This window comes from Rhea americana, unplaced genomic scaffold, assembly GCF_003343005.1.
Source record: "Rhea americana isolate MKP2758 unplaced genomic scaffold, rheAme1 scaffold_0, whole genome shotgun sequence".
Lineage (NCBI taxonomy): Eukaryota > Metazoa > Chordata > Aves > Rheiformes > Rheidae > Rhea > Rhea americana.
In genome coordinates, this window is record NW_028185037.1 from 2,305,232 (window position 1) to 2,330,552 (window position 25,321).

Here is a 25,321-nt window from a genome sequence, read left to right on the forward strand (position 1 = left end):
AAATAAAAGCATTGAAAGATTTTTCCACTGCCACCCATTTTATAAGAGTTTTCCACCATTAGCTTAAAAGTAAAGTTTTGCCATTGCTTGAAGAAACTTCTTTTTTCTTCTCTGTGCAGCAAGCTGTAGGACTTCCTCAGGATTACTAGCGTTCAGCTCTGTCTGGCCAATAGCTTTAATCTGGAAATGAAAAAGCAGACAGCAYTAGCAGAAGTCATTCTAGTACAGCTAGCCCATCACAAGACTTTTTCAGCATTAGTTCAAGAGGAGGTGATTTTATTTCCATAACAGACTATCCTACCCTTAAACCATCTCATTAAAAGTTTACATCAGCATCCACGTTCTAGTAAAAATTACACAACAATGTAAATTGAAAGAACTGCCACTTCCAAGAAGAGTGGCTTCAGGGAGGGAAAAAAAAAAAAACAGTAAAAAGATCCCGCTACCCCTACAGCATTCTGTTTTAACTTACTGCTATTTGTCTCTTGTCAGTCTCGCCTCTTTTATGGTGGAGATCTGAAGGAAAAGTCAAGGAAAGGTATGTGTAGAAAAACAATAGCACCTAACTTTGGGATCCTACYTCATTAATAAATATTGTGTAGAAATGCTTCCTTAATGAAGTAGTTGCTGTGGTAGGAAGTCTGACTCTACTATGAAATGCAGTTGACAGCATGTAAAAGTGATTTTTCCAAACCTGAACATCTCTTTTTTTTTTAAAGTAATTGCTAGTGGAAGGATACATGTCAAATACTCCAAAATTGTGACATCCCAGATGTAGTCGTAATAAGAATCCATAGCATCATGACTGAAAGAGAATACTGGTTAGATTATTTAACACATTTACATATAAGCATTATGTATATAATATGTAGAAAAGATGCAGATAATGCACACAATAAATGTACATCTGTATAATTGTTGTTGTAGTATTTACCTGTTYTGTTCCTGCAGTGCCTTAAATGCAGTTTTATAGTCCACTTCTCTGAGGAACTGGCATAAAATAGCTACCTATAAGGAAAGACACCAGCTGACTTTCACAGGCTTAGCTTCCCAAAAATCTAGATTTGCCACAAAATGCACCAGTAATCCCAGTTTCTAGACTTGGCAACTTTTAAGTATCCAAATTTCAAGAGCACACACCACTCATTCTAAAATAATTGCTAAAAAGGGGGGGGGGGAGTTTTATTCAAATGTGAAGAGACTGATACTGCTCCCAAACTTCCAAATATTAGGTTCTAATTTAATGTAAATCTTGCTGCTTCTTGAGGAATGAACAAATCCACTGACCAAAGTTATCACATGGTTATTGAGCTGAAGAAAGCCARATTCCCACAGATGCAGCGTTCTCTCTCAACTTTTAGGATGTAATTTATAGAGAACATGACARAAAAAGACTGGACAACTACTTTTACAACATTTCCAAACATAAGTTTTGTTAATGCAGGTCAAATTAGTGTCCTAGAAGCAATAATAAATAATAATAATAATAAAACTATATATTTTTAATTGCAGGTTGCATTTAAAAGGCAAGGCAATGTCAGTTTTACTTTTTGATAAAYCCATTTTAAAGTCAAAAATATTTGAAGACTAACATTTTAGTTAAAGCTATTTTTCAGCTCTTTCTTACCTGAGTGTGACAGTTGAGTAGAGAGCAACACTTTATCATTCTCTTTATCACCTATAGAAAGGTTGAAAAAAAAAAAGCAACTTTAAAAAGTGCTAGTATTGGAACACAAACAGCAATTTTTTTTTGAAAAGGGACAAACTAAACTGAATTTACATTCTCAAAACAACTTTTTTTTTTTTTTTTTTTTGCACAACAGATTTATAATTGGGTTTTTATCACTTTAGGAAAACACAAAAGAGCATGATGGGTGTTTTACAGTACAAAGCTTTACAGATGTCATTTCTGCTAAAAGAGCAGCCCTGCTGCCTAACAAAGAGCTTTGACTTTACTCCCTCCCACCCACCAAAAAGCCAGCAGCCTGCAGTGCACCGGGGGCGGAGGAGAAACGCTCCAGCGCCAGGCCGAACGCACGCTGGCCAGCAGCGGAGCGGACGGGCAAAGGCACGGGGCCGGTCGGCATTCCCGGACCGCCGTAGCCTGGCRCAAAGCGTAGCTCCCATTGGGCCCCGAACGTTCAAAATCCCAGATGAAGTGTCTGAAGCTCTYACTTCCCACAGGGACAGAAGATAAGAAGAAACAAGTGGACATGTGTAAGAAAATAACCTCTTTCCCTGRGTCTATGCAGTCATGACAAGCAGTGGTTTCCTGCTGTCTACAAGTAACACCACCAGCTTCTTGATGAACAAGACAGCTGACAAATCATCTGTAATACCAACTTTAACGGAGCCAGATGCAAAGTCATAGGAACGTGCTATTCAGAGTACCATCCATACCTCTGTCACACTGACAGCAGCAAGGTACAACCCTACACACATCTAAACAACCCTACACGACACCGCAACACAGCTCTGCTCACCATCACAGGCTGGAAAAAAGATACAAGAGTGTCTGTGTGGGAACCAGATGATATTTCAGAGAGAATTATGGTTATGCTAAGCATCACACAGGGAGCCAACGCTGTCTAGACCTCACTACTAATGTAATCCACACCCCTCATTTGTGCTAGCTACAGCAGGCAGTATTTTAGACATGTTTAGACAACATATTTAGGATTAAGTTAATACAAAAGCCTTCTGTGCTTCAGCTAACTAGAAGCTGTGGATTTTCCATGATTTCCAAACAATAAAGAAAACAGATCTGTGGGGATTCATATCCTTAAATGCATCAATTAAATATACACGTTCCTGTAGCTTGTAAGTTTTTTTTTTCTTTTTTTAACCTTTGTTTAGTAGTTTTATGYCTACAGAGTGTTAAGATGCTGACTGAATGCAGAAGGTTATTTTTACATATCTAAACCACATTTAACAGATTATCTTACCTGGTCTGTGTATACATCTGGTGGTACCATTTTATTAAAGAAATCTGAGCATACAGCTCCTGCTTGTAGGTAATAGTGAAGGGCTGCTGAATATTGATTTGTGGCTGTAGCGAAAAAAGCAAAAGACTTAAGAGTAAACATAGCAGTTTTCTAGGACTCAGATGAATTGTTTACAGAATTATTCAGATCCAAACATCTCATAGCTGAATTCTACTTGGAAAATTACTTGCATATTTTAAAAAGTAYATACACACAGGAGATGGCAAAACAGTGATACACAGCTACACAATCAGGAAAACTAACAATAAAGGTGAAGCTAYGACTTTTGAGAATTACTGGGTTTTGTTTGTTTGTTTGTTATTTTAACTTTTCAGGCACCTGACCTTCCACTCTAAGGTCGGCAGATTTAAAAGTTTGTTTTCGTTAAACTTAGCAYGTGGATGGTGGTGAAGGAGTTTAGTTGGTTTGAGCTAGAGAGGGCCAGCTGATGCCACCACGCAGATCTCATGGCTCAGCACTAGTTTTACTCCCAGCAAGTTCTTATCAAACCAACCCTGAGGCAGCCTTCAGGGGCTCTGCAGAATCAGAGCAGTCTGCTGCTCCCACAGGTGCTTGAATACAGACCTGCCACGAACTACGAGCACTCTCACTGGGGCACTTCCCGGGATTAGCCCCTGAGGCTCCCCACACACAGCTCCCTTCTGGAAGTTATTCCACTTTGTACAAGTAAATGCTATCAGTTCTTGACCTTGAATCAGCTCTCCCATATCCACGGTGAGAGCCCTAAACATTGGACTCTTGCCCCCTCTGAGGACTATAAAAGTGTGTTCTAACCAAATTTGTTTTCTTTTGAAGCAACAGGCTAGAATTTCTGTACTGCATCTCACTGCACAACACAGACAACCTTCCAGTGCAGAACACAGGTTTGGAAATGTGCATCTTCTCCTGYGAGACACCGAAGCATCCACAGACAGATGGCTGAGACAGCACATACCCTGCTTTATTGCTGGAAAGGAACAATTTGGCTTAGATGCTACATTCCATTAGAATGGTCTTAACAGAGACGTTAGGTTACAGTGTCCAGAACTTGCACYGCTTTACGGCCCAGTTCTGCTGGCTGCTCCCAGCTGATGAGCAAGGATACGCATTGGGGAAGAGGYAGAAGAGGGCTGAAAGACCAGGAAGAGCTTCCTTCCCACCCAAATCAATACTGAATCAGGTGCTCATGCTCACTTATTTACAAATCCTAGATACTTCCCTATATAAAATAGGGCAGATCCTCCTGATTCTACTCATCTTCTACCCCAGTGAAGCTGTTCACCACTTTTAAAAGCAAGTACTACCCACACAACTTTTCAACCACTTGGAAACTGCAGTGCTATGCACATGCATAATTTTTCCACTCAAGGAACAACTGCTCCCATTAAAAAAAGTGAAGCTAACAGTGACCCTTACTGAAAAGTTTCCCTCACTCTAGAAGTAAGTCTGCATGACCTGTTAGAAGTTCAGTCTCTCCCTGGGCTTAAAAGTCCTCCCAGGGAAATTCACTTACACGCTTGCCTCCAAAGAAACCTTTAAGCTCACATACCACTTCAGCTTCTCTTCATAAAAGCAAGTACAAGAAATACAAGGTGTGTTAAGAGTGTTTCCTTCTCCAATTTGCCTACAAGGTGCCCCTATACACATGCTAAAAACAGAAGCTTGTTTCACTTACCAAAATAAATATCTGCCTGGATAATTAACCAGAAATGGTTATTTGAGTTGATAGTCAATGCATAGCTGACTAGCTCTTTTACTGTAACAGCCACAGCTTCAAAATCCACTGACTGAAGGCTAAAGGGGGAAAAAAAGATCCTAAATGAATTTTCAAAACAGTAACTTGATTTCATATCTAGTTTAAATCCAAAGCAATTTGCATTAAATATGAGGCAAAAATAACTCCAGTAAAGATTTAATGTTACTATGGCTACTGATGAAATGTTTTAATACAGAAAATATGACAGGACAAATACCTCATTCATGGACTTGGACACAGAGTTAGAATTTTTCTGCAACTAATACCACAAAAGGGTTTCTTGCAAGAATATATGTTCTCAGTTTCAAGAAGTATGAAAAAACACAGCAGAAACTGCTACAAATTTATTACAGCATCTGCATGAATGGCCACAGGCTGCAACCTCTAGAGGCAGGAAACTTGAGTAACTAACCTGGAAAGCAAGGCTAGTAGCAGCTTGACACATTGCTTGGACAGTCTTTACCATGGCTTGGGTAGACTCTCCATTTTTTAAAATACAATCTCTCTCACTYTGTTAAGAAATTCTCTTCTAAGTGAGGAAAACCATCTTATAATCACATTTACAGTATACATGGAAGTCTGAACCAGTAACAACAAAATCATCCAAGCAGACCAATTAAGACGCATCAACAACATAAAAGTCTGCACATTTGCTTTCTTTATGCTGACAGGTATATTGCATATTCAGAGTCTAGAATAGTGAAGTTCTAACCCTTGAGGGGCTAGAGGTTTAGAGGCCCAAGCTTCTACACTTAATAATTATAGAAATAATTAACAGTATTAATGAGCACTGTGCTATCCAGTCAGTAAAAATCAATACATACCATATGCCACTTAATWTCTGGCAGTTATTCACATACATCTCTCAAAGCAAAAGAATAATAGTTATTAAATATTAGTTATTCGTATTAAAATATCAATTAGTTTACACAGTTACATATAGCTCAATGAAGCACACAAACTTCTCTACTTCTTGTGCCTACATCTCTATGAGGAGCACCAAATCAGGAACAAAAACTCCATGTAATCAGACTGATCTGTGCGATTGTRCACAAAAGAAAAGTGTGCACACGTGATAGCAGTGACAACATTTCATGGCAGAAAGCACACTGAGTACCAAATCAACTGGAACCAAATCAATTACATTAACAAGTATTTTGAAAATACTTTGAGTTGGTTATCATCTTACTTGGGGATGGATGAGGGCCAGATGGAAATATGCTCTGCTGCAATATCATTCACAATATCTTCCTAAGAGAAGAAACATAGTAGAAGAAATTACAAAGGGAAGCACATTAAAAAAAATATACATACATACACACACACACACATATATATACATACACACACGTATATATGATGTTTACGATAGATACTAACCCGAACATTATGAAGCTTGACAAACAAAGACAATATTGTAGTTAAAACCAATGGTTCCTATAAGGAAAAAGAAAAGAAAAAAGTACTTCCACAAAATAATGCAAAACTTTATGTTGCTTTAAAACTTAAAGAAAGCAAGAAATTTAAAATATTATTTCCTTTCTAAACAAGGCATTATTCTGTGAGAAAGCCACAACACAGAAACACTGAGAAAATTTCTGTAAGAAATCTTTATCTCACATCTTCCTGAATAACTGTCTAGGAAAACAAACAAACAAACAAACAAACCCCCAAAACTTTATTTAAGCTTTGTGTATCTTTATTTTCTTTCCTGTCTAACCTGCTACTGTCTAACCATATAACTCTGCATGGTATATACTAAGATTTTCTATGTCTTTACAGACACACACACACTTTTTCCCCTTCATTTCTGCTTCTTAGTTATAAAGTAGCAGCACTTCCCTCCATTCACAAGGAATATATTGCTAATGTCCAAAAACCCAGACCTTCATAACCAGAACAAGGTTTCTTCTTTAAGCTGCATGTTTAGCAAAATCTGAGTTCTTAGTAATCCTAATATTAACAGATCTCCRCTGTCAGAATTAAGGATTAATTTAAACAAGCTTTTAAGCAATGTTCTATGGCAAGTAAGGTAAATTCAGAAGTACTTCAGCCATATAAAACATCTATATATCCATTAGTTTTTCTGGAATTTAACTGGAAAAAAAATCTAGAAAAAAGTATTATACCGAGAGGTCTGGTTACAAACACATTGTRAAGCCCAATATAACTTACCCGCAGCTTTTTGATAAAAGACAGCAATTCACTCCTAAATCAGAGACACAAATATCTGTGTAAGTAGTTGTCCACAACTACAAATATACACAGGCTTAACTCATTGGAAGTGAGAACAGGCAGTAAAGCAAATTTTTAATCTGGCAAAATGCCCCTTTAGTTTTAAGTTTAYAAACACAGGGTATATAAATGAGAATGCTACAGCAAATCATTTACTTTAATAAAAGTCACTGGAAAAATCTTTTTTTTTCCTTTTTGTAATTGAAAAAGGTTAAATAAGAAGCATCTCCTATTCCATTGTGCCATAAAAGGCATAAAAACTACTTTGCAGTAAGTCCGCCTCAAATCTGAAAGGGAATGAAAGAAACTGCAATTCTCCAAGTCAAAACCRTAACAACAAGCTACAGGTTTAGAGAAGAGGGTACACTAGGTTCATTTTATAATGTACACGAAGTTCCTTGTGATGCCACAGTAGAAACTGTCATCACCAAACAATCCAGAAAAGCACCGTTTGTTTGGAAAAGGTTTCGCTATTTCTTTTTCATAATAAGAATGGAGCCACTGCCCTTTACTATTTGAATTAGAGGAGACACAAGAGTTTCAGTATCCTAGAGTAGACCTAGATTGCTTCCTTTTTCTGGCAGAAGTATACAACTGAAACATAAAGCAAGCACGTACCTTCTTCCACCCATCCCACAGCAGTGGGATATGTAAGCAAAAGAACTTGACCTTTAGATACACATCAACGAGAAGAGCAAAGAGTGGCACAGGAACAGTCCATAGTTTGACAGGAGAACCTCTTCCAAGTTTCAGTATGGAAAGATATTCTGCATAACTGTATATTCCAGAACTGAATATAAGMAGCAGCCCATATCAGTCTTGGACTCCAGAACAGACTGAAAATATTTATTGTTTGGACAAATCAGAGTCCTAAATTAATCTAYTAAGGCTGGCAGATGTTAGGGAACTGATAGTGAAAACTACCCTAGTCAACATAATTTTCTCTTCCTCTCCCCAAGGATTCAACTGAACTGAGACGTCATTTTTAATCTGAGAAACATTTAGCTTTAGATTCAGAAACTCAAAACGAGATGGGGACAMCTGTATTGTCAGCTAAGTGTTTGATGTAGTTATAAAAGGAGTCTACAGAGCAAATTCTACTCTATGTGAAGCAGACAACTCCACTTGCTCAGCTGAATTGCCCTCTAGGCTTCATTGACTTTACTGACAGACTTATACTGATGATGATGGAACCACAGGCACAYAGACTTTGCTGCCTGAGTACTGACCACTGCTTCTCCTCTCACTCTGAAAAAAACAAAGTCAATACATCACTACTAAAATCTAACACTGCCAGCRTGCAGCTTTCTCACTTAGACTTCTTTAGCCACTGCTGCCACTGCGATAGCTGAATCCAGGCATTCCTAAGGGAACATGGGGTCAAATGTACAATTCAAACCACCTTTAGAAATAATCTAAGAGAACATACCTGTACATAATGCCTAGTGTAGACTCCCTGTGTTTTATCAAACTGACTCTGCCATCATTTCCCCGTTTGTGCTGGTTGGATACGCTGCAGATCTGTACAACAACTTCCCAGAGATCTTTAGCTGTTCGTCTGCTTTCTTTGGGACCTGGAAGTTCTTTACATGTTGCAGCCAACAACTGTCCCAGCTATGCAATATGAAAGGAGAAATACAGAAGCTAGAGCTTCTCTGAATATTAACTAAAGTGAAGGAATTACTGGCATGTATTTTAAAACTGCTAAGCAAGCAATTTTAAAATACAAACTACAGAGCAGAGTGACTAAACTTTGTGACAGGGAACAGTGGGGGCTGGAAGGCAGAAATTAAATTACAGTACTTTTCCCCGTATTATTTTCCTTATGCTGTATTTACTTACTACAAACTCCATAAAACAAGCTTTATTCTACTTAAATATTTTTCATAAAACSTAATTTTACACATATTGGATCCCTAGAATACCCATGAGTTTCATAAAATAATTAATCTGAACTAGAAGTAAAATTAAAATTGCACTGGCACCCTCTGCTATACAGAAAAAATCCAAAGCTCAAGATAGAAATCAGAAGATTTCTGCACAAGGGAAGCACAGCAACCCAAAGATGTTTGTCACACAGTATGATCTGCATTCTGCTTCAGCTTGATCACCTGACTTTAAAGTAAAAACAACATTGCTATTAAACCATTTTGAAAGCAAAGTTTCAAAAAGAGTTGTGCTTCAACATCTCCAAAAATTAAACTTACCAGGTTCAAAAATAGAGATACTATAGTGCATTTAGAATATAAGTCTCTTTAGAAAAGAAAGACGACTAGACACGAAGCCAGAGATCTCTACACTTCTCGTATYTCCTACATCCAAGCTAAACTCCAGCTGAGGGGAGACTAACTTAATGAAATGTTACAGTGTTTTGAACAGATTAGGGCTCACAATTTTTACTGCACTTTGGCCTCATATACATGAGGCATAACTCAGTCAGTGGGTAACAAGTGCTAAAATTCAGTTTGCTTCAACTGTTCTTGCAGCACAAGTTAAATCTTTCGTCAACAGTCGAACATAATCGGTGCCTAGCCCTGGTACGTCTTGTTTACCAGACTAACTTCACTCATTACCGCAACAGAAAGTGGCGACTGTGAGACACAGAAGTACACGCTTTTAGAAGTACAAATACCCAAACAGGGAAGAGTCAGTTATAACCTGACTGTTAACACTTTAAAACCAAACATCCATTACCTTCACATACGGATTAGTCTGAACCAGAGGTAACGGAACTTGCATTGTCAAGTACTCATTTTCACGCCAGTTTAACAAGAAGGCAACACATTCTTCAGCTATAACTTGTCGAAGAGGAATATCTGGAACAAAAGGGGCTTTTTGTTTAAAACCTTTTTTGRAGAAAAACAGCATTATATGAAAATAAGCAGAGACAATTCCCTCTAATCAGCCATTYCTGCTCCATATCTTTATTACAGAAAAATACAATGCTTAGCCCTATAAAAAGATTTTCATTTTTGTAAATTATGAGGAACAACGGGCTTCTTCCAACTACAATGATATCACAYTACTCTCTCAGTGTAAAACTACGTTGACTTCATTAACAACTAGTAAAAACTTTCAGAAAAAAAAATGCAGACACTTTTTCAATTCAGCTCCTTTGAGTATGGCACTCAGACTGTTTAGCAATGTTTGGGTATCATGATGCTTCTGTTCTCATTTCATGCTGCTAAGAACTCACCAAAACCAATGTAATAAACTTTACTATTTTGTTTCCAGTGGTAGATTTGAATATAGAGCTGTTGYTTTTTGATTCCTTATAAGCTTTGTGCTTCACTATGTCAAGAAAGACAGCAAACATTCTTACCAGGTACTCTCATTTCCAAATATCCTCGGACTCTGCTTATGAGATCAGAAGGAGGACGTTCTCCAGAAACACCAGCTCCAGCTTCATGAGTGTAAATGTCCAAAAGCAGCATTTCATTCAGCATGACTTGACGCAATTTTGGAGAAAACTCTGTCACAAGCTCCAAGCAAGCAGCAAAAAGCTGCTTTGCATGAACAAAATCCTGTAATAAGAGGATATGACATGCACTAATAGTTCCTAATGGATTCATAAGGAAAAAGAAAACTAGAGTTGGAATGCTGTACAGTTCCATCCTGGTTGGCTCAACCTTGGCATCCAGCATTGCTAGTCCTACTTAAGGACCTCAGAGTTTCTTTTTATATTTTAGAATCCTTTGGACTTAACAGTAAGGTTAACGATTTCCCCCATTCCAGATTTTTCAAACAAGACAAGACATTTAAGAAAAAACCATAACCAGATTAACTAAAGGCATATTAAGCAGACAGTTCAGTTTTATCCTGTAGTTCAGCAAACTACAGAATAGTCAACTATAAGACAAATGAAACAGTATTCCAACAAATCGCATACAGGAAACAGTCAAAAGAACAACAAGCTATGTCAACATCTCAAACCACTGCTAGGGTCAGATAAAACATGGTTTAGTACATTCTAGTCAAACTTTGTATAAATAAATTTATATCCAGGTCCAACTAACTGGAAAGCATTATCCTCATTTTACTAATGGAACTCTGCAAGACAGAAATATTAGCCTGTTATTATATTACACTGTTACTATGTTATCAGATATTCCACATCTCCCAACTCTTTGTTCCATACTTTCAGTGCTTTACACTTCAGGTGTCCAAAGAAGCACACCAGTAGGTTCAGATGTCYTGCTCACCTTAATTGCACTGCAGTGTAATCCTTTTGCCATGAGGATGTAGACCAAATCCCTAGCCAGATTATCTTTAATTCCTAAAATAACATTGCCATAAACATTTGGTACTTCCCACTGAAAAAGAAATACATAAAAACAAATTTAAAGAGAGAGGTTTAGAATTCACATCRCATGCATAGCTTAGATGTATAGATTAACTCAAAAGTGTCTACCTGCTTCATTTATACTTTGAACGTGTAAGAATTGAAAAAGAAAATAATCAATAAAACCCTACTCTACCCTCCCCAAATCTCTATTCCCTGCTCCTCCTCCCAGCTGCTATTAATGATAGGAATTTAAACTAAAAGAATGTCACTAACAGTGCAGAACATTTTAAGCAAAAGCTACAGCTTTTTTTTTTTTTTTTTAAGTAGTGAAGTTTATGTTACAGTCAGTAATCTCTTTTAAAAGTTAAACATTTTGTTGTAACTCTTGTTATGGAAAGTGAGTTTAGATAAGCCTCCTCGTTACTGTTATAGAGCTAGAGAGTCAAGCTGATTTAAAAAAAATAAATAATTTAAAATCTGTGGCAAAAACCACTCATCACAGTGTGACACTTAACCAGTCCATCTCATGACCACACAAAATAAGTTACCTTATTCGAAATTGTCCAGAAYTGGCGTTCTGAAGTCATACCATGCAATTCAATTAAAATCTGGCGAATCCTCCAAGGATCTACTGACAATATGAGTTGATGCTCAAGCTGGCCAATATTGACACTTGCTGAAGCTACAAGAAAAAAAAAAGATCAAGTTTTTAGGCCATTCCTTCATAACACAGATCCTTACAGTTCCTCAGTAAATGACATTTTAAATGTAACATGYTACAATGACAGATACACTGCTGCTTTTGCGGGCCCTGTACATCTTTTCATAACCCTCCACAAACATCTCATGCTAGCTTCCCAGCTGCTCTCACCTGAAAAGCTGCTTGCAGTGATCCCTCCTCTCAGAGCAGCAGCTCTGAGTATTCCCTTATTCTTGTCACAGTAAGTGTTAGGTTCAAGATCAGCACCAAAAAGTGTCTGTACTGCCTTATGGAAAAATACGCATTTTTCACAAGTGATTTAAGTGAATGCAAGCCTGTATTACAGCTGAAAGGGTTAGTTCTTCCCAGCTCCAATCACCAGCTTGCATCTCTTCTCTTATGCTAGATTTGACTCTTATGCAAGTCAGACATACCTGGGAAATAAGCTGGCTGAAAAATCTGGGTTTCTCTTTAGTAGGTTTAAAACCTCATCCAGATGACATGCCCGGTCCAGCTCACCACAAAGCCACACACACACTGGTGCCGGTGTAAGACCAGAGGCAGGACAGCCCTTCTGGGAACAGCAGCCAGAGCCAGATGCAGTTCAGACTAATTGCCACACCTCTCCTTGATTCAGGCAGCTAGCACACACTCATTTAAACATATCTACTAATCTCAGTTGAGATGTCACCAAAATTTTGTAAGAAAAATGACTTTCTTAAATAAGTATGACATTCACTGACTAAATACAGAATATATTCTCTCTAAACTTCTTCTRAAAACAGATCTGCACATAGTAACTTTAGACATGAAAATAAATATCGCCCGCATATATAAAATAACGGAATCGCTGTGAAAATTACCTGGTATATCATAAAAAGAAGTCACAGGTTTTGTACACAGGTTGATTCGGGGAGATCTCTTCCGCATTTGATCAATGAGCAGCTTCCGTTCATCATCTTTCAGTAGTTTTATGAACAGCTCATGAGATGAAATCATGAAGACAAGTTGAAGATCTTCCAAACCCAAGCACAAGTTCCTGAATAAATTAAAATTCATACCTCATCAGGAAGGAGAAATAAAGCTAGAACATACGTTCATATTCTGTCTTGCTCACCTATGCTATCAATTCCTGAAGATCTTAAAGCAATTGAGTAGAATCCCAAGAATGGAAATACGAAAATAGAAGCAGCAAAAACAATCTGAGGAGATGCACAAAAGACAGGGTTTTCTCAGGTAAGGGATATAAGAAAGTTTTTTAAAAAAAGTAATTTTCTGGCTCATTTCTAAGTTCTCAAAACATTTAGAATGCTGCATTACATTGCATATGAACTGTGAATTCATGATATCTTAATACCAGTACATACTTGAGAAATGCTGCCATTTTTCTTTTCAAAGATTCTGAAGCATTTTCTAAGTTTATTGACCTTGAACAAACCTAGGAAAAGAAAGTAGTATAAAAATTAAGCAGCCCTTAAAAACTTTTAAAATACTAAAGTTACAGACTTAAGTTACAGACAGTGTTATTCCCCAATTTTCTGGCTTACAATTAGTATCAAGTAGTAATTTTCTCTCTCAAGAAGGTAACAAAGTTATCTAATAAACACTGTAGCCATCACAGATAGAKCAGAGTTTCTTTAATGTACAGCAGAGACTGTTTCAAAAGACTAATCTTCCCTCAGATACACTCCACATTCCTTTTTCATGCCCAAGTGCCACACTTTTACTCAGTTTCACCAGACATTAAGTATATAACAAAGCTCTTCTACAAATTTAGAACAAGAACATTTTTTGATACCAAACCATAAGATCTTCTAGCATTAACAATTTTTTCAGTTTAAAGATAGCTAGATAATTGAATTTAATTGCCAGCTTGCAAAAATTAACAAATTYGTTCTTTTGATAAACAAGATCAAGCCCTAATGTGAGCAGTGGGTCTGAAACACRGAGCATTTTCAGTTGATTCTTGCCATACGCTTAAGTAGGACAGTTGCAGCAGACAAGCAAAGGAAAAGTCTCAAATTMGACAAAAGAAGATATGAAAATAACAGCAAAGCAGCAAAAAAAAGTTTAACTTGGKCAATAATCACTTCCTAAAGCTGCTCCCATTAGTGAAGCTTTCAAGTCACACGCATACAGTAACCCAGGATCATTTTTTGACACACTAACTTTTACAACAGAGCTGGCAAGAGAAATTGATCCTCTTGGACAGATTTTTCTTTTTCCAGTATCTCTCCATCTTGGAGATTTTGTTTGTTCCTTGAAAATATTCAATAGTATCTATATATAACATAATGAAATCAGGAATAGTAGCAGTTTCAGCAGGCTGAAGCAATAGGTTGACATAGGTTTCTCCTCAAAAAAAGGAAATGGAATCATTAACATAGATGCAAAACTGATTGACTTGATGGCAAATACATARAGTATATTTGTGTTAAGTACAAAAAAATGATTAAAGTTTGAGAAATTATCTTATGAAATATTTTTCTCTGGTTTAGAAATTTGAAAGCATTACTTGCAACAGAAATGCAGTTAAAAGTGTGCACGTGCRTGTCTGCGTGTAAAATCTCACTGTGTCCCCTTCAGACAGTAACTTCTTACCTCAAGGAGGAAATCTATTTTCTCTTTGCTGGGTTTCAGGAACAGCTGACAAAACTGGATATCAATTGTTCGACCTTGCATCACGTCGCAGACAGTGTTGCATGCACAGATTTTGAAACAAATTTCATCCAGAGCATCATTCCTGCATGAATACAAAACCGCGATCACAGAACTTCTCTGACAGACATAGAGTTGGTACTAAGACAAAGCTGCAGGTGCCAGATCCCAAGACAAGTCTGGACCACATGCCTCTGTCCAAGACTGCAATCTGAAAGTATGTATTTAGACTCTACCTTAGTTTACCTAGGACCTCACTTTTTGACTGAAAATTTTCTTCCTGACCACAGTTCTGTTTCACCCGCAGGCTTCATTATTGCTTCAGCCTAAGCACCACAGGGACTCTAAGCAGAGCCACATGACTGACACAAAGGTGTGTCTCTTCTTGGTTACCATGCCCTGAGCATAACTGGCACAGCTCAAAGGACTTCAGGAGCATTTATACATCTCACAACACCCAATCACTGGACAAAACCAAACAAAACCAGAACTCTCTTAAGTTGGGTGTCTTAAAAACTAGATTGCAAAGTCATGCTCCTCCATCATTCTTGCACTGATCACTGGATGGTACCCAGTTTCAGCTAGAGAGATAGAAGACACCTCTACACAGTGCCTAAGCTATAGCCTCTTTTAAGGTACTCTTCTGGGCAAGATAGGTTTGACTCTTTTCTAGCTGAACAGAAAGTTGAATTCAGTAACTGCTAAGCTCTAACATAAGAAGCTGCTACCACTGACATTTTTTTCCCCCATGCAAGTCTTTTTAAACTGAGCCTTACTCACTCTTTAACTGAAATACTCATAGGTGCCTTCCTTCCAGAGAATAATTTTGATCTCAGTTATATGGAAATGCTTTCCACATAGCCTGGATTAAAGTCCCTAGGCTCCAGAGAAGAAGCCAACTTCTGGATGTGGCCGTGTGCTCAGCATTTCCCAGTTGGGAGCTATCCATGGGCTGCCCTTGTCATGAGCCTAATTCTCATTGCATGTTATACAGGAGCCACTCTCACCCTCCAGCCTTGGGYTGGTTCTGCAGTGCATGAGGTTTCTAGGCAGAGATAACCACACTGGTTTCCTAATGAAGTACATGTCTCCTACAATATTACTGTTTAGCATGGTAAGTGGGACCAGCTTTGACCGCAGATTTTAGAAGAGCTCTCAAAGAGGCATTAACTTAGTTACATATTAAAAATATATATATATATATATATACACATGATTAACTATGTTTTTCACCATTTTACTGATTTTTTCATATATGTAAGTGTTAATACTTACAAAATTTTCCCTTATGTGGCCACAGCAAGACACACCACAGCCCAGTTCCTTCGCTGGAAGATATAGTTTAGACTATCACTAACAGAAATAATGGCTGGAGCTCCTTGGATGTAAATAATTTGTTCTTAGAAGACTTTGCATACTATCCATGGAAAACACAGCTAATGACAATTGCTTTTCACCATCATTGTACAGTTCATTATTTAATGTCTCACCCTTGTTGAGCTTTTTGGAAGAGTTCTCTTAGCACTGATTGCCTGAACTGAACAGGTAAATCGAGGGCTAGATTATCTTCAAGGAATATCTTCACTAAGTCCTACAACACAAACACAGTTGGAATATTCAATGGATAATTCAAAAGGTGCATATAAAGTGATTTTCTGCAGGTGAAAATGATCAAACTGACAGGAGCAGCTTGCACTCGTATGTAATCTTGAAACAGCATTACTAACAACTAGACATAATTTTATGATAACATTATAACCATTTCACGATAACATTATAACCATTTCACAAGTCGAAGGATGAAGAAGTACTTTTTCTAGCATTAGAGAATCAGAGTTAAAGAATGTTAACAATGAATACGCACATCTCAGCAGCAACATTCCCTGAAATCCAGAGAATTTCAGTTTACCTCAAAGTTTTATATCAACCAGTAGGAATTATTTTGGAAATTATTATCTGAAATCCAAAATATTTTGATCTACTATACAAGAATATAACATAGCTAACATAGAAGAGAGTGTTCCAAAAGGGTATGTTAATAGTTAATTGGAACACTTAAATATTACTTAAAATCCAAATCAGATCAAGTAGAACCATCAACATTTCAAAACAGATTTTTGTTGGTGGTGGGGGGGAGGTTATTTTTGGTTTGTTTTTTTTGCACACTACCTGATAGTTGCCAGATTTCATACAGCTATGGATTTGACTATAAGGAGTAGCCTGTTGGGACGAATCATCAGATGATGAGGTAAGAACTCCACAAGCTTGACAGTACCCAGCTAACCGTTCTTCATCTATGGTACAATGAAGTGATGATGAACCAGTCTAAAAGGTAACAGTTTATCAAATCTTAGTGGCCAGGATATTATGAAACATAATTTTAAGACACAAATGAAACCCCAAAATTTCTCCAAGTAACAACAAAACAGTAAAATAATGCATGTTCGTGTATGCAYATGCATGCATCTTTAAAAAGCTCATCTTTACACAGGCTTTTCAGGGTTTAGACCATGTTATGTTCTATCTGTTCAAATAAAAACTTGAATCATGTAACTTTATAAATATAAATATGAAACATAATGAAAAAGGAAGCATACTTTAATAGTAAATAAAAGTGATATCATTGTTTTAAAGTCAGTACAGAAAACCTGATTTCCAAGGAAGAACTGCCCTTACAGCATTTCCCATTCTTGTTCGTGTTCCTCACAAAGGTAACATCATGGTTAAAATACTACAAAGGACACAGAACATGCTGTTCAGTGAGGTTAATACTAACAATGGAGATGTTATTTTTGCATTTCTTGCATCGATATAATTTCCGTAACAGAATATGGAAATGCTTGTTGTTCTACAAAATGTAGAACAAAGCAGCAACGTATCGCAGCTGATGAAGAGAAGTCTAATTTTAAATAGGCACGATGCTAAAAGGAATATAGCAAAAATTGCTGTCAAAATTCCATGAACTTTACCCATATGATAACAGTGCTTACATTTCTAAAAACAGTATTTCAAAAATATTGCTTGTTTCTTTAGTAAAGTTGAATATACATTGGAATAAAACTCTCAGTACCTTTGCAATCAACTCCTTTGTTCTGAAAAACTTTTCTTTAGCATTTTCATGAACAGCTGCATTTGTAGAACCTTGCTGAAAGTAGATTGCACCCAAATCATAGCAAACCTGCAAGCATCAATATAAAATACTTTATCTTGAAATTTATGTAAAAATACATTTACTAAAACATTAAGTATTTCAGCTCAATCCTTACACAAACTTTAATCTATTTCAAGTCTTATTTAGTGTGCCGATATATACTACATATACCTCACATATATAAGTAAATTCTTCCTTTTAAATGGTGATCTCAGTACAAGTAATTTTGCATAGGCATTTTGAAATTACACATACTATGATTTGCATGTAATCTTACAAACAGTGTGCAATAAATAGCCCTTGCCAAACAGTGGTTTACTGCAAAAAGGGAAAAAAAGTGAGGCATCATGCAAGAAAAAAGGTGTGACTAACAGTATTTATTAAAACTTGTTTCAACATGGTAATTAGAAAATATTTAATAATATAGAAAAGTTAGAAAAAAGTCAAAACCAGAATCTTATTGCATTAAAAATAGGACACAAAGATCAACAGAAAAATACTGTAGTTTATCTCAAAATATTACTCACCATGTCCAAAGAAACAAATAAACTGAAAGCTTTAGTTTAGAATGTAAATTACCTGGCACTCTATCTCCTCTGCGCTGATTTTCAGTCCAGCTGTGGAACTTTCTGTTTCTCCATTCACCATACCAGGCTCCATGGCTAATAAATCCAGAGTTCTTATAGTGTGGACATAAAGATCTTTGTTTAATTTAAGTGCTCCTTCTAGCACCAGGATGGAATCAGCAGCCTGCTCTTTCAACTATAATAGTCCAAATGCATTAACAAAATTATTCTCTTGGTTTTGAGTTTAGCTTTCGGTTTAAATTTACACCAAAAATGTCACAATAAAGTAAAAGGATAGTAAAAACGCCCTTAATTGTGAAACACCTATCTTATTGCTTTTTAGAATCTGCTCCTGTATTTCTCACACAATAAAAAAAAAAATTGTGACTTCCAGTTCAATTTCAGCTACTCAAAGAAACAGGATCCGATCCTGACTTTCCACGAAGCACTCTAGCTTCTGCATTTCAGTTAAACCAAACAGACAATTTTGTTGTTAGTTTTGTTGTACTCCTTGCTGTCAATTTTCTGAGCATTAGCAAGTTCTGCAACAGTTGCATTGTAAATTCTAAGTTACTGCTTCATAGTTGAAATAAGAACAGTTTCTGTTTGAACTGAAAGACTTGTAGCAAGATTTTTTCATAAGGTAAGTGGTAAAACAGTTGCACATCAACTGATTCTAAGAAGCTCAGGAGAAGGAAATTGAGCTAGGCTACTTTTGGAAGTAGATGGCTTGTTCCTCCTCTTTCTTGCTTCTCTCAAAAGGAAACACCTCAGGCAAACTAGCATTCTGTTGAAAGCTACAAACATAAAATACACAACTACTAAATCTTTTAACAAAAGTCATAAACACTCCATTTTGCTGCCATATGATTTTGCAGCTCAAACTGCTATGGTCTTAATTGCACACTGATTGTGTAGACACTAGCTCAATTCATATGGCTTCAAGGACAGACTGACAAAAGAACATTTTGATCGCAGACAACATGCAAAGCAGAGATAACACTGTCCAACATAAACATACTGGAATAGTAGCAGATACTGACATTGGTGAACAAGCTTATTAACTACAATTTGTAAATGAATGAGAGGTGTATAAACAAATATGTAAAAAACATACTGTATCTAACAATATTGTGCTGCTACTGGTGATTTCCTGAGTGTTCATATTCATATCTGAAATTCAAGCAAATATAAAGCAAAAATCTCACCACTTTCAAAATGTTTTCAGTTAGTTCCTTTTCTTGTTGCATCTGATTCATCCTGCAAGAAGTGTTTTAGAAGAAAGCAATATCTCAGTTACAAAGCAAACTAGCATGTTATTTCACTTCGTGTTCTAGACCACAATGATTAATTCTTGAGTAAGTTTCACATAACTATATTTTTAACATCACTTATGAAGGATCATTGAATGTTCTTATCTATCTTTATCTGAAATACAGAATTATAATGGATAGAGTTGAGTCTGTGAAAGTGGTTTAATAAAATGGAAGTTTCAAAGTTTCCAATGCCATTTTTTTTTTTTTTAAGACTTTTCGCAGCACACTGTTAACATTAGCAAAACTATCAGGAAGAAATCAGTTTCCATAGGCTCATTCACTGGGAGCACTTCAGTGATACTTTCCAGAGAAATTTATAATGTAAAAATCAATTCCAAGAATAGGCTGCAACCACAGCAACACATCTTCTAAAATCTGACTTCAATATTGACTTTAAGTTATAAATTATTGCCTAATGAAATAGAGGAAAGTATTATTTCTCAGGTTATCAGATATATAATTTGGTGAATTGCTATAATAAGACAATTATATCAGGCAAACTGGTGAAAGTTATGACAGGATGCAAGAAATGTACCGTGTTTAAACTAGACTAGAGAATAAGAATTCTCCCCAGGAGAAATAGCTATTTCCTTTTCTTTCATGATTTTTCTTGCTCTGTGAAGTGATAGAGATTATAACRTACTAAACAAATGGAATTATATAAAAATACAGACATGTATCAAGTACATCTGACAGGAAAATAAGGATATACTTAAAATAAAATAAATGCAAGTTTACCATGTTACAAATAGCCATTTTAAGCAACCCTAGCACATTAAAATGCTTTAATCCAAGTAAAAATATGGTTTCTGATTACAAAATAAATGTGAAATCTAAGCAAAATATATTCGTAACTCACACATTTAACTGAGGTAGCCCAGGTTTCACTTGCTTTACAGGAAAACTACTTTTAACAATGGTCCTTATGGCCCTACAAAGGGTAGAAAATTACATGAAGAGTTGTGTCAGCCTCAGAAGTGTAATAAGCAGCTCACAGGTCTCTTAAAAATAGCAATTTATGATTTCAGATACCATACTCAATTTGAATAAATATTAGATATGCTTTTGAGTAGAAGATACAAGAAATTTCTTCTGTCCATACAAGTCATAAGACAGCAAGATTTTTATCTATATGAAGGTGACAATTCAAAGAACTGTCTTGAATATCTTGTTAGGGAACAGAGACAGCTTTAAAATTTCTTTTCAGACTCAGCCACTTGTTAGCACCTATCTATAAATTAAAAATTATTATTATTRAATAGAGACTCTGAAATTCTCTACGTACAAGTACACAGAAAGAAGGAAATAAARTTGTACTATCACAATGCTAAGATTATTGCCTTAAGGTTGTTTACCATCTGTTGTAGAGTAGTATAGCCATTGCAGTGGTCGGGGGTAAGCTGGACAAGTCTACATCCACATGTTTAGTTCCTGGGGGAACCTTGCTGATACATAGAAGTTCATTCAGTAGCATGTTCAATACGGGAACAGATAAACTATTAAAAAAGAGAGAGAGAGAGAGAGAGAGAGAGAGAGAGAAAATCAGATATTTCACATAATCATCCTGCTTCTGGAATATTCAGTTAATATATACAATTAATCTGTACTGTATTATTACTTATTACCCTTACTTCCATAGGATATTACATCCTTTTAGCATAATGAAATGCTCTAGATCAGATGGGTTTTAAAGGTAGGTATGTGAAGCAGTTAGCAATACTAGCAGTGTAGGTCAGCCCAGGTGAAGGGTTGCCTTTAACATAGCTGAACTATGTCTATGCACCACTGCATTAGTCTGCACAGACATACTCCAAAAGTAATCCAACTGTTATAATAAAAGGTCCCAATCAGTAAGAAATTCTTTTCAGAACAGTCCTAGATAATACTTCCAGAAGGTAAAAAGCAAGTGAGATTATCCTCCTGTAAAGGGGACATCTCTGATATCATGGCTTGGCTCCTATCCTGCAGGATTTACCAGCACRCAGTGAATTTAACACTAGGAACAGGAATAGATCAAGTTTCATTGTAAGCAATAATACGTAAAACTATACATCAGCTGAGACAGAGCCTTTCTTGATAAAAAGAGAAGGCATGCACACAGGACTGCACTACTCTAGGCTTCTGATGAATAATTAAACACAACTGAAACACTATTACTAATTTAGATATTTTTATCAGAAGAATGTTTGAAATTAGAAGCAATCATCTGCTGCCGAAGTACCTTCAGCCTTGAGGAAAAAAAAGCATTGAAAACAACCAATTGAAACCACACTTTCAGTAATCACCAGAACTCTCATTTAGTCAATTTTAGGCCTTATGTCATGTCAGACTCCAGATATGTTATCAAGCTATTGTTTCAAACTAACAAAGCTCACGAGCGTTGTTTTTACTGTGTGAGGTCCAAGAATCTTGTTTTCATTGGCAACAGTAGAACAMCATGTAAACATCTTTAACAGTAGAACTTGTAAAAGGGAAAAAAAAAGAAGAAGAAAGAAAAGAAAAGCTGAGCTCAAGTTATTTTATTCTTTTTTAAACTAATATGACTGAATATCTGGCTATAATCAGTTAAAATACAAGAAGTATGGTTCTTATTTAAGAACAACCCTAGGCTTCATAAGCTAGAACAAGAATTCTTACTACTACTGAATGCATCAGATGCATTGAATTAGTAGTTGAAAGCACTTCAGACTGTTCTGCTCTCTCTCTCAAAAAAACCCAAGAGGGACAAAACAATCCTAGAGAATCCCAGAATCAGTCCAATACTGTCATACAGTAGGAATGATTTATGAATCAGGATTATACTTGAATTTCAAGAAAATATTAATTGACACAAAATATGCCAAGAACAGATATCAATTCCTGCAAAAATGGAAGTAGTCTTAAGAAAAGCCCCCACTCACATATTCCTATTATAGTAACTTTCAAAACTAAACTACAGAAAACCTTATTGCATATAAAATATATGCATCCATACAATATTTTCATAACTAACCATAATAAAGACTTCACTATACTGCCTGCCATTGTGCAGCATCTTGCAAAGGTACTCTGACAGTCAKTAATTCTGCCTCATAATGCTTCAATAAGGTAGATAAATATGACATAGTGTTTTTGTCATCTGTTAGGTTATTAGAAAAAAAGAGAACAGAACAACCATGGATATCTCATTCCTAACCCTTTTACTGTTCACTATAGTACACTACTTGAAGGAAAAAAGAAAAAGTATTCATATAGTAAGAATAGGAAAAGAAAAGTATATAGGAAGAGACAAACCCTACCAGTAATTTGAAAGAATAAAGTTTTCCAAAATATTTCTGAAGTTTGAAAATTTCTATATAGCATTATAAAGAATATACAATTTTCAGATCAACTCAAGAGAAAAATCTTTTTTAATCACAGAGTTGATGCAACTTTTATGGAACTTAAAACTTTCTTTTTTGAAGAAGTCTGCAGTCCTCTGTCTGACAACTGTAATACGGAATGAAAAGCTAGAGGAGAACAAGTCTTACCCCATTARGCTTTTACATTACTGAAGGACATTTCCCTGACATGCTCAGCACTGGCAGAATAAAATAGCTCCTGGCCCTCCTACCGCCTGTTGTAACTATGCCTATCTAACTACTTGCAGGGTCACTGAGTAAAATTTGGGGTAAAAATTGCATATCACAGTGCCTAAGTCCTACTCTGTTTCCTCATTAATTTTTAACAGTATTGATTTGCTCACAGATACCGCTTTTATGAATCTTCTATCAAAGTTTTTCTGATCTACAGAGGAAATTGAACCTGATTCCAATTGTGAGACCCAGGACTCTTCTTAATCTAAGAAAGATACTGTCAGAATAGGGAGTAAGACTGATTCCTGCTTGTTAAAACAAAGAACCCATGGCAGTTCTTAGTTTAACAACTTCAGCATGAAACACACAGTCCATACCTTTTCTCTAATACATCCAAATCCCACTTAAGATGAGCAGCAACTTTAAGAGCAAGGAGTTTTAAAATGCGGTTTCTTTTGTTATCAGGTGGTGGCTGGACTTGGTTCTGTTCGTTCACCGATGGCTTGGAAGCTTGTTCCAAGAACTGGACAATCAGCTGTACAGGTGGTGGATCTGCAAAAAATACAGCCACTCTTCAGATTCCACGTAAACCCAGAAATTCATTTCTTATTGCAGTTGTGACCATGATCAGAGAACATCTCCTTAGCATTTATACCTAGCATTTGACATTTTCACCTGGCAGATTCTAATCCCAGAGGATATCTTGTTTAGTTTGAATCAAATCAGATTACTCACATCTTCATTTAACCATTAAGTGTACTTAACCATAGTAACTGCACTCACGTACTTTCATTTATTTTCACTATTTTGTATTACCTAATACCAGAATTTCAGATCTTGCATCAAAGGAAAGTAAGTATTGTCCACTGAAATTTTAAGTTAACTGATGTAAAAATATATAGACATTTATAATTCTAAATATATTCAGAAATAGCAGAAGTTATTCATAAGTATAGAGGAGAAAACAACATTAGCTTGATTAAAAAAAAAAAAAGAGAAAAAGAAGTTAAACCTCCCAAATCTCTTTCTTATAGTAGTAGACTCAGAGTCTGTCCTGAATCTAAGGACTGTTTTGAAGAATCAAAAATTAATCATTTGATTTATCTCTGAATTTTGTGAAACATACATCAAATATTAACCAGTATTTTTAATTGGAAAGTAACAGCGTAAGAACTAAGCACATGATGTAGGCTGTGCTTAAATTTATTTTTCATAAAAGCAATACTGCCCTAGGTTTGCCTGTATCCTCTATCTTTTAGTAGAATTCAGGTACTGAAAAAGACARCTACCAAATCCCATTTATAATCTTCAAAAGAATAGCTACTGTTAAATATGGCAAGTTTCCTGTAATACGTTTTTATTCATTACAGTTTTTAATCAGAGTAATTTCAGCACTGAACCTTCAGGAGGACTCTAGCTCTTGCAGCTAGCACGACTCAAGGGGGAAAATTCAGATGCCAACTGAAATGTTTTATAAACAGCAGCACTTTCAAATGAAGCACTGACAACTTCTTGCACCACTTCTCAAAAAAAAAAATTGTATATGCAAAAGGAAAATGGTCTATCACACAGGAAAGACGGAGAAATCACTTTCTCAAGCAGGGAATTTAATGCAGCAACAAAATAAAATAAAAATAAATAAATAAAACATTTTCGCTTGCTTTAACCAACGCCGCGTCGCTGTAACCGTGGAGCCCTGGCTCCCGCCTCTCTTCCTGACCCGCCTGCACCCCACACCTCCGCACCGCCCGAGGCGCGGGCACCCCGCCGAGCCCTCCCCGGGGCGCCCCAACCCGCCCCTGGGGCCAGGGCGGAGCCGCGGCGCGCCGAGGCCGGGCCGAGGCCGAGGGGCGGCCGCCGCGCCGCGCCGCACGCACCGGGGGAGGCCTTCCGCAGGTGCTGCTCCAGCAGCGCCTCCTCCAGCAGGAACTCGAACCAGGAGGTCTGCGGCGGCGTGCAGGGCCGGCTGGACGTGGCGGCCTCGCGGTCCGCCGCCTCCGCGCTCATCGCTGCGCCCCGGCGCGACGGAAGGAGCCGGGAACCGCCGCCGCGCCCCGCGGGGCAGCCGGCAGCCGCCACAAGATGGCGGAGGGCAGCCGCGCCGCGCCGCGCCGCA

The 25,321-nt window shown here is 36.9% G+C and overlaps 1 protein-coding gene across 2 annotated transcripts; it reads right to left on the minus strand.

Annotated features, from left to right (window-relative positions):
• Positions 1-11: 11 nt before the first annotated feature.
• INTS8 (integrator complex subunit 8) lies at positions 12-25,300 on the minus strand. Of its 2 annotated transcripts, XM_085304445.1 has the most exons (27): positions 25,083-25,300; positions 23,583-23,757; positions 21,007-21,147; positions 20,511-20,582; positions 19,544-19,595; positions 18,349-18,531; positions 17,689-17,796; positions 16,788-16,943; positions 16,109-16,209; positions 14,562-14,703; positions 13,328-13,398; positions 12,824-12,999; positions 11,809-11,942; positions 11,178-11,288; positions 10,298-10,499; positions 9,670-9,791; positions 8,405-8,589; positions 6,916-6,949; positions 6,121-6,177; positions 5,930-5,991; positions 4,660-4,778; positions 2,946-3,049; positions 1,628-1,678; positions 935-1,008; positions 741-805; positions 473-516; positions 12-180 (listed from the first exon to the last, which is right to left on the minus strand). In XM_085304445.1, exons 1-27 carry the CDS (start codon positions 25,210-25,212, stop codon positions 64-66), a joined length of 2,988 nt encoding a protein of 995 aa, XP_085160571.1. In that variant the 5' UTR covers positions 25,213-25,300; the 3' UTR covers positions 12-63. The 2 variants fall into 2 exon arrangements, with proteins under 2 accessions (XP_085160571.1, XP_085160661.1); XM_085304535.1 differs by lacking the exon at positions 20,511-20,582.
• Between the last annotated feature and the right edge of the window lie 21 nt (positions 25,301-25,321).